The sequence below is a fragment of the Bos indicus genome, chromosome 28 (genome assembly GCF_029378745.1).
Source record: "Bos indicus isolate NIAB-ARS_2022 breed Sahiwal x Tharparkar chromosome 28, NIAB-ARS_B.indTharparkar_mat_pri_1.0, whole genome shotgun sequence".
NCBI classification, from domain to species: Eukaryota; Metazoa; Chordata; class Mammalia; order Artiodactyla; family Bovidae; genus Bos; species Bos indicus.
Window position 1 is genome coordinate 25830585 of NC_091787.1, and position 10328 is coordinate 25840912.

The window sequence follows — 10328 nt, forward strand, 5'->3', positions numbered from 1 at the left end:
GCACCTGGGGAAATGGCCCTTTTCTCAGGAGTGTGTGTATGCTAAGTTGATTCAGCTGTGTCCGACTCTTTGCCAGGCTCCTCTGTTGGATTCTCCAGGCAAGAATACTGGAATGGGTTGCCATTTCCTCCTCCAGGAGATCTTCCTGACCCAGAGATCAAACCCATATCTTTGACGTCTCCTGCACTGACAGGAGGGTTCTTTACCACTAGTGCTACCAGTTCCCAGGCCAGGGATCGAACCCCGGCCCCCTGCATTGGGAGCACACAGTCTTAGCCCCTGGACCACCAGGGAAGCTCCTTTCTCAGGAGAAGCATCAGAATTTCAGAGATCTGTAATACCAAAATGGTGAGGAACCATTGCTTTAGAAATGTACCCTGGACATGCTCAGGACGCTGTCCTTCGGTGAACTAACCACAGGCCTCATTGTAGAACACGCAGGAGAGTTTATTCAGGCAGAGCCCATGACCAAGTTTGATAAGATATATGGACATAAGTGGCTGGATAGTAGACAACACCTCCATGTATTAATAGTATTTTATATATGCATGCGTGCTAAGTCGCTTCAGTTGTGTCCTACTCTTTGCGACCCCATGGACTATTGCCTGCCAGGCTTCTCTGCCCAAGGAATTCTCCAGGCAAGAATGTTGGAGTGGATTGCCATGCCCTCCTCCAGGGGATCTTCCTGACTGATCTCCTGCTTTGGCACGCAGGCTCTTTACCCACTGGGAAGCCCATTTATATATATATATATATATACACATATGTGTGTGTGTGTCTGTGTATCTGTGGCCAGTGTGTTGGGGGGGGTGGGGGAAGAGAGATGGAGAAATACCCTTTCAATCTGAATGCTGCATAAACCTCCACCACTTTTAAGATGCATCCCTTTGCTCTAATACCATCTTGTATTAAAGTAAGCATAGCCCTGCTTGGTGGAGAAGGCAACGGCACCCCACTCCAGTACTCTTGCCTGAAAAATCCCATGGACGGAGGAGCCTGGTGGGGTGCCGTCTATGGGGTCGGACAGGGTAGGACATGACTGAAGCGACTTAGCAGCAGTAGCAGCAGCCCTGCTTGGGCAGGTGAACATATGAGGCTCTTAGTATTGGTGCCTTGGTATAAAGTGAGTTAATCAAATGCTCTGGGCAGTTTTCACTCTAACTTTCCCATTATAGTTTGAGATTTTCCTGGAAGACATTGGGAAAGTGAATGTTCATCTCAGAAGCGTGCCCCAGTGGAGCGCCAGGCCTGGTTGCAATCCCCCTCCCCACTAAGGGCCATTCATTCCCCACTTTATGTATTTCAGGGACTGGCAGCAATGCCTGCTACATGGAGGAAATGAAAAACGTCGAGACGCTAGAAGGAAACCAGGGACAAATGTGTATCAACATGGAGTGGGGTGCCTTTGGGGACAACGGGTGTCTGGATGATATCAGAACAATCTATGACAAACTGGTGGATGAGTTTTCTCTAAACTCTGGGAAGCAAAGGTAATTCCACCTGGTGGAGGAGACAGGACGGTGGCGGGCGGGTGGGGGGCGGGGGTGCAGGGTACGTGGCTGTGTTTCTGCCTGTGTTTGTTTATTTTTTGGCCTAGTCATGTAGCGTGTGGGATCTTAGTTCTCTGACTAGGGATTGAACCTGGGCCCCCTGCATTGAAAGCATGGAGTCCTACCTAACCACTGGACTGCCAGGGAAGTCCCCTGCCTGTTACAGTGAAAGAAGTTTCTAGTGGGAGGGGGCTTTGCACAGAGCTTGGAGACTGTGGTCCCTCAGGTTAACTCCTAACCTTTTCTTTTGGCCCAAGGAGAACAGAGAACTTAGGGGTAGCAGTAGCACATGGTACAAGATGGCCCAGGTTGATGTTCTGTCCAGGTGCCTCCTCTGGGTACAGGGTGGCAGTGGTCACACCAGTCCTCTCAGTGACCATGTTTATTCTGGAACATTCTGGTCTTGCTGTTGCTCTATGTTTCCTCCCCATAGACTAATAGAAACCTCTTGGTCAGCAGGCTGCTCCCTTGTTTAGTGGAAGCAGAACACCCTTGACTTGCAGCTGTTAATGGGCAAGGGAAGTTAGGATGTTGCCAGGGCGGGCGGGGATGGGAGTGGGGGCTCCAGGTCAGGGCTGAGGCTGAGGCCCGCCTCCCTTTAGCCTTCCCACAGCAGACCTCTAGCGCCTAGTGGCTATTGGAGCTTTGCAGCTTGGGTTTCAGGGACCCTCCCCAAGATGCCAGTGTCCCCCTTCCCAGCAAAAAGACAAATGATCTCTTGTCTCAGGCTCCCAGGTATCAGGCCATCCTCTGCCACAGCCAAGATGGGGTGGTCAAGTCACGTCCCCAGAAGCAGAACGAAGAGCTAGGGTAGTACCTCTCAAACATAAGTGATTCTCCAGCTAATCTCAAGATTTATGTCTTTTCCAAATACCACCTATGCTGCATGTTTTTCTTTAAATCAGCTTGTATTCTTGAGTTTAATGAGGGAGGAAAAACCAGTATTATTACCATAAAATGGATATAGTGAAGAAGAGCATTATTTCAGTCCTACCAACTGTGCCCACCAGCGCTCTACAGGAAGACCCTCTTTGTTAAGAGAGAGATGTGTAGGGGTTGGAAGGGGTTAGAGCCATATTAGCACCAAACTGTTCCACACCAAGGAGATGTCTCCTTGGTGAAATGAGAAAGACTAGGTGAGAATTGAGGATAGTTGTGCTATTTCTTGTGTTTTTTTTTTTTTTTTTTTCCTGTGGAGCACCCCAGATCTTCTGGAGTATACAGATTCCAGGAGAGTCTTCCCAGCTTAGGGACACTGAGACATGGGGTGTGTGCATGGAAGCAGTTAAATCTCTTGTCATTTCCTGAGGCCCTTGAGCATGGAGAGGGCAGGAATTAAAAGCCCCAAGAACAGGTGGCCCCCAGGGGTGTGGTGGCTGCCTGGGTCCTCCAGCCCGTGTGGCTTTGTCACTCTGTGGGTGCTTGACAAGCACCCTGGGTTGTGGCAAAACCTTCGGAAAATCTAGTGGAAACATTCCCCGTGTTCTTATCCCTTTAAGCTGCTTGCTAGTTCTGCAGTTAGGTATTGAGCGCTTGACCGAGAGCAGCCCTATGTTGTGCTAGGCCCTGGGACACAAAACTGAGCAAGGTACTCACACTCTGTCCCCTCGAGGCTTTCACTGCAGGGATGCTGAGAGGGCGAGGACCCATGTGTGTTGGGAAGAACGGAGGGTGCCTGGAAGCTGAGCAGGCAGGTGGGGAGGACAGACCCCTTGGAGCAGTGATGGTTGAACTGAGAGCTAGGAGCTTGAGTGGGATTTCACCAGGCAGAGGCAAGGAGTCGGGTGAGGAAGAGGATGATCCAGCGATGAAACAGCGCCGATGGTAGATACCGCATCTGATCCTGGGAGGGTTGGGGATTCCTCAGTCCTTCCCGGTCTTGCACTTTGCCTCTGCCAGGGAGCACAGGGCTGGGTACACGGGGTGGTGATGCCCGTGAGCCACAGGAAGGCGCCCATGGTTACTCGAGACCAGAGGCCTCCTAGAGATGCCCAGCCTCCCTCCTCTCATTCCAGGTATGAGAAGATGATCAGCGGTATGTACCTGGGTGAGATTGTCCGCAACATCTTGATCGACTTCGCCAAGAGGGGCTTCCTCTTCCGGGGGCAGATCTCTGAGCCGCTGAAGACCCGGGGCCTCTTTCAGACCAAGTATCTCTCTCAGATCGAGAGGTGAGCGGGCAGGGCCTTCAAGTCACAGGTGGGCCTGGCCAGGGGGCTGTGATGGGGGTGGTATGCAATCTAGGGGACATTCTGGCCGTTTGTGAGGGTTTTCTTCTTCTCTGGAGTAGTATACCCTGAGCAGTTGCATGTTGAAGTTCCATAATTTTACTGTAAATCATTCCCTTTTATTCATTCTATATGTTAGGGCGTTATATTGATTTGTTTGAAATCGTCCTGTGTGTAATAGGTTACATTTCAGGATAGGAAAGGTGCATCGCAGATATTTGAATTGAAGGAGCATCGAGTCCAAAAGAGCCAAGCGCCACTGGTCTGACCTCACCCTCTTCTCCGAAAGGCAGCTGCGGACTCAGGGCTCACCACCCACAGTGTCCCAGCGAGCTGCTTCTGTCTTCCTCCTGTTTTTCTCAGATGGAGTGAACATTTCATCTCTACCATCGCCATCTTGCACAGTGAACTGTGGGAGAAAGTAGGAAAGTGCTCAGCAAAAGCGCTTGTGCAGAAGCCTCCTACATTTTAGGATGGTCATGATAGCGGCACTGGGCCAGGGCCTGCTCCTCACTGTCCCCCAAGCCTGGGTCTGTAACCTGCAGGTGAAACTCCTTGCCCCCCAGAACCCATGCAGTAAAGTGCTCGCTGCTGTAGACAGCAGCCCCGAGGCCCCGACCTTGGAGGTCTTGAGCATCCAGAGTGGTGGCATTTCACAGTCTCAGGGGAGGGAGGGGCCATGATAGGGAACCAAGTTTCCCACTTCCTTCTCTCTTCGTTCTCAGTTCACCCATGAGCCAGGGTGTGGAAAATAGCAGCCAGAAAAGAAGGAGAAGAAAGTATCAGTGAATATTTCTTGTTAATACTTTTTTATCATGGTCAAGTGAAAAAGTCTGACTTTTCACTGTCGAGTCTGACTCTTTGTGACCCCGTGGACTTCTTTACGACTTTCATCTGTCCATGGCATTCTCCAGGCCAGAATAGTGGAGTGGGTAGCTGTTCCCTTCTCCAGGGGATCTTCCCAACCCAGGGATCAAACCCAGGTCTCCTGCATTGCAGGCGGATTCTTTACCAGCTGAGCCACAAGGGAAGCCCTTTTTACTGTGGTAGATACACATAGTGTTAACTTTATCATTGTGACCATTTTGGAAGTAGACAGTTCAGCGGCATTAAATACATTCACTTTGTTGTTCGACCATCTGCACCATCCATCTCCAGAACTTTTTCATCTTCCCAAACTGAAATTCCGTACCCATTAAATACTAACTCTCCATATCCCCCCTCCCCCAGCCCCTGGCAACCACTGTTCTACCTTCTGTGTCTATGACTTTGACTTCTCTAGTGACTTCATGTAAGTGGAATCATACAGCCTCTGTCCTTTCACATCTGGCTTACCGCACTTAGCATAGTATCATTAAGGTTCATCCATTTGTAGCAGAATTTCCTTTTTTAAGGCTGAATATGAGTAATTCCTTGTATGGTATACACCACATTTTGCTTATCCATTCATCCATCCATGGACACTTGGGTTGCTTCCACTTTTTGGCTGTTGTGCATAATGCTGCTATGAACATGAGTGTGCAAATACATGATCACATCCCGGCTTTCGATTCTTTTGGTTATATACTCAGAAGTGGAATTGATGGATCACATAATTATTTTATTTACTTGGAGGAACTGCTATACTCTTCCACAGAGGCTGTACCATTTTACATCCCACCAACAGTATATACAAGGGCTCCAACTTTATATCCTCGCCAACACTATTTATTTTCTGTTTTTATTTTTCTTTTAATAAGAGCCATCCTGATGGGTGTGAAGTGCTGGGGAAGGTCTTTTCAAGTGTCATATCAAAGGGAGAAATAATAAAGAGAAAATTGCAAATTTTAGCCTCATGGTTTCTGTAAGTTAAAAACAATATCAATCATTAAGCTTAAAAGACAAAACAGCAAACCAAAGAAAGAAAACATCTGCATTCTATATGACAAGATATGGCATGGTGGGTGAGAGCTTTGGTAGTTCTGGTCCTGAGACCTGCTCTACGTCACTGGCTGTGAGCTCTGGGTGAGTTACTCAATCTCCTCCAGCCTCAATTGCCACATCTTTAAAATGGGAACAGTCAAATGTGGATCAGTTGGCTGTTAGGAAGAGGAATGAAGTGATGTATGTAAACACCTGTCACATAGTGAGTCCTCAAAAAAGGCTCACTGCTCTTGTCACTGTTGTCGTCATCGTCACTGTTTCATTGTCAACTCTTTCAATTTCATGAAGAGACAAATATCCCAGGAGACCAAGAGTCAACTTTCAGAAAGGCACTTGCCTTCTGGGTCAAAAGCCCTTTGACCCAGAAATGTATCCTAAAGGAAAAATCTGAGTTGCACACAAAGACTTATAAACAGGAATGTCATCAGAGTGTAGCAAAAAATTTCAAGTTAAATTTCTCTAAATAAATTATGGTCATTCCCAGAATGAACTACTATGGCAGCCTTTTTCAATCCTGGTCTTGGATAAGGAGGTAGGAACTCCCTCAGATATATGAAGAAAGAAAAAAGCAAGAAAGAAAACCATATATAAAGGGCAAGCCCACAATATTATTATCAACTCTGTGAAAGTGAAAGTCACTCATCATGTCTGACCTTTTGTGACCCCATGGACTGTCCAGTCCATGGAATTCTCCAGGCCAGAATGCTGGAGTGGGTAGCCTTTCCCTTCACCAGGGGATCTTCCCAATCCAGGGATTGAACCCAGGTTTCCTGCATTGTGGGTGGATTCTTTACCAGCTGAGCCACAAGGGAAGCCCATTTATCAACTATACTCCAGTAAAAATAAAAATTTAAACATAAATAAATGACAAGCCTATTTATATACAGAACAAATGCAGTTTAATGATATTCCAGAAAAACAGATTGGAAGGAAATATATTTAAACCTTAATAGTATTTTCCCCCAGTGTTGGGGCTGTAGAGTTTTAATTTTCCAATTTTTCTAGAGTTGCCAGTTTTTCTACAACTTAACTTGTAATACTTGGAGGGTCATTAAAAAAAATATTATTTTGAAGGGAAGAGAAAGCCCCATAACCCTTTTCGTGGATAAGCTCAGTTTTTGGGGGCTGGCCCCTGCTGCTCTCCAGCGGGTTCCTTTTCATCCGGCCTCCTGACTTTCGTCCCCCACAGCGACCGATTAGCGCTGCTGCAGGTCCGGGCCATCCTCCAGCAGCTGGGCCTGAACAGCACGTGCGACGACAGTATCCTCGTGAAGACCGTGTGTGGGGTGGTGTCCAAGAGGGCGGCGCAGCTGTGTGGCGCAGGCATGGCTGCTGTGGTGGATAAGATCCGCGAAAACAGGGGGCTGGACCGCCTCAACGTGACTGTGGGCGTGGACGGGACGCTCTACAAGCTTCATCCGCAGTGAGTGGGGCTTCCATTGGTGGCGGGCGCGTGGGCGAAGCCCCTTTTGGTTCCGGGACACCAGGATGTGATTTCCCGCCCTCCAGTAAAACTCCTCACCAGGAACACAGCCGGCCTGCAGGCTGTGCGGTCGGAGCGGGGCTTGTTTGGCATGAGGAGGCGGGCGCAGGGCGGAGAAGTGGCTTCACTTGGCCAGTTCACCCCGTGGTCCTGACATTTCCTGCTTGCTGCTCCTCCCGGGCCCCTTGTATCCTGGGCGGGGAGCAGGAAAGCAGGAACAGGTGGGCGCGGGCTTACCCATCAGCCTGGGGGAGAAGCTGTTTCTTAGAAGCCAGGAGAGGGAGTGAAGGAAAGGGAGAGGACCCACTGTCTTGTTCTGCTACATCAGTCTGTCAAGAGCCTTGGAAGGCAGGAGCAATCGTGGCCCTGGGCTTTGGAGCACGGAGGCGGGCGGGATCAACCTCCTTTGGGCCCGGTGTCCCACATCCCATGCTGGAGGAGAATGGGTGGGCCCATCTGCTCTTTGACCCGCCGCATGTCTCAAAGCTGGGCTCTTACGAATGGAGTGACCTTATTATTGTCGAAACAGAGGTACTTTGGCCAGTTGAGAGAGGGCTACTAATAATTACAATGGGACCATTCCCCAGTAAACGAGCCATAATGTCACCCTACTTTAAAGCAGGCATACCCAACTCAGCGTGGACAGTGCCCGCTTACCTCACGGCCGTGGCTTGGGATGGGACAGGCTGTCTGGCTCCATTTCTTCACCTTTGTCACTGTTCTCCTTGTCACTGTGTTTAGAGCTAGTCTCTGGAGCCCAACGTGGACAGGCTTGGATTTAATCCTGACAGCACCCTTTAGAAGCTGTGCTCAATTCCTTCATCTCTGTCAAGTCTCCTCTTCTTTGCGGGATAATAACCATTGGCAGACTGGACATTACGTATATCAAGTGTGGGACACCTAGGAGATACTCAGCAGAGGGCAAGCAGTATTACCTCTAGGAGCCCCGCTGCCCTGAGCATTCTCAGCCTGGCCCTATCTCATTTGCAGCACAAAATGCAAGAATCCAGAGTCGCTTCTCATTTAGAGATTGTGCTTCACTTGGGGGTGGAAAGGAAGGCTCCCTCTCAGCTTCAGGTGCTGATGGGCTGGGGTCTCAGAGGGCTGCAAGCTAGGGATGGGTGATGTTTGTTTCCATGAAGCCTGCTGAGCTAACACCTGACCCGGCCTGGCGCGCCTCAGTGGTCCACGCCCAGGTCTCGACACCCCCCTCTTGGATTTCGGTCCTCTCAGCTCCTCAGGCTCCGAGGATGGGAGCTGTCTGGGTGTGTTACTCATGGCGTTGCCCTCAGGAGCTGTCCAGAGGAGCTCGTTTGGGATTCTCCATCGTGTCTCCCTGCTGCAAATTGTAATTAGGTTGGCAGTAAACCTGCTTGCCTCCCAGCCATTCTCAATAAGTCTCTGCTGCTTCAGGGCAGCCCCACCCCCCTCCTTCCTCACTTCCCTCCTTCCCTTTGGCTGCTTCAGCATCTTCAGGTGGGTCCGGCATCTCTCCTATTCCTCTACCAACCCATCTCTATTTTTCGTCCTTTTCAGCTTCTCCAGAATCATGCACCAAACCGTGAAGGAACTGTCACCAAAGTGTAATGTGTCCTTCCTCTTATCTGAAGACGGCAGCGGCAAGGGAGCCGCCCTCATCACAGCGGTGGGCGTTCGGCTCCGGCAAGAAATGAGCAGCTAAGAGTCCTGACCCCCAGCCTGCTGCCCTTCCAGCACTTCTCTCTTCAAGCAGTGACCCCTTATTTTGCCCAGCGAGCTGTGCTGGGAGACGCCGGCACCAGAGCCCGCCTGCACCACCACAGGGAGGAAACCAGAAGCCCACTAACGGCGCGTAACGTAGGGTACAAAATAGAGTGTGTGCTGTTGATAATCTCCCTGCCCTCCAGGTCCCTCCTCACCTGCCCTACCACTCTGCATGATTTGATTTCAACCCGGTCGTACGTTCCCCACGTGTGAAGTTTAGTGGCGTCCGTTTCTAATTTATGCATTCGTCCAACAGTTATTTATTGGCCCAAGATGAAAAGTCACACTATCTGACAGGCCTTAAGGGCCTCCGCTGCCCGTCCCTGGGGACCCGTCCCCCATGTGCAATGTATTATCACCAGCAGACACTGCCGGGACTTCTCCTCCCATGGGTGCAGTGGCCGCCACTTCCTCCCGGCCCCGCACCCGCTGCTGGCTGGTGTCCCAGCTGGGCATGGCAATGCCACTGAATTATGTGTCCGTGGAACTGGTCATAGCCACAGTGTGACAGTCTTGCCTTCTGTCTGTCTTGGGGAGGGGAGGTGGGCAGTCCTGCGGGCAAGTGTCTTGTCTCCATTCGGGTAAAAGGAACCAATCAAGAAACAGTACGCTCATTGGAATTACCCATCGCTTTTGTGAGCCATGTTGTATGACCTAGTAAACTTTGTACCAATTCAAAGACCCGAGTGATGCTTAATGACTGGGGAGTGGGGAGGATATTGGGGGATGTGGCAAAAACCAAACCCTGGGGGGTTTTGTGGCCTTCTGGGTCGGGGGCAGTTTGAAATGAAGGCTGTGTTCTTCAGCCTTCAGCCTTCTTTTGGCTCAAGGATTCTCTCCCCGCGTCTGCTAGCACCTGCCCTCCAGGCTCCCTGCTGCAGCCCCAGGGGCCTGCCTTGGGGAGGGATTCCTGCACTCCCACCTTGACCCCTTTCAGAAGGTAAAGGCTTCTATCTTCCAATAGCCTGTCTTCCTCACCCGTAGTTGGAACAAAGTAGAAGCTTGGCTTGCAGGGGCTGTTTGGGTTTCCCGAGAGGACGGGGCAACACTGGCCCCGCTGCTCCCGCTGTTCCCGAGCAGGTCCTGCCTTCATCATCCTGTCCACCAACTCCAGGCCAACAGAAGAAGAGACCCCCTGCCCAAGTAGATGAAGCCTTGCAGCAGCCCTGGGTAGCAGGGTTGTGGTGCTCTCCCCACCCCCACCCCACACACACCCCCATTGAAAATTAACCCCTTCTATGGGAAACTGGCCCTTGCCCAACCCTTCCATCCCTGCCCCACCTCAGCCTCGAGGGTACTGTTCCACTCTGTGGCTGCCATTTTGGATTCCTCCCCCCAAGCTTGTCAGTGGACCCCACATCAGTCCACATTCTGGTGCCCTGTGATTGCAGTGCCATGTCA

The 10328-nt window shown here is 50.6% G+C and overlaps 1 protein-coding gene across 4 annotated transcripts in view; it reads left to right on the forward strand.

The window, feature by feature from the left end:
• The window catches only part of HK1 (hexokinase 1), a 131828-nt gene extending 122222 nt beyond the window's left edge, over positions 1–9606 (forward strand). For all 4 annotated transcript variants that reach the window (XM_070781822.1, XM_070781821.1, XM_070781823.1 and 1 more), the window contains 4 exons: positions 1307–1490; positions 3566–3721; positions 6891–7124; positions 8721–9606. In XM_070781822.1, the coding sequence (XP_070637923.1) occupies positions 1307–1490; positions 3566–3721; positions 6891–7124; positions 8721–8865 (719 nt within the window). In that variant the 3' untranslated portion in view covers positions 8866–9606. The remainder of the gene's footprint in view (positions 1–1306; positions 1491–3565; positions 3722–6890; positions 7125–8720) is intronic.
• Positions 9607–10328: the final 722 nt, after the last annotated feature.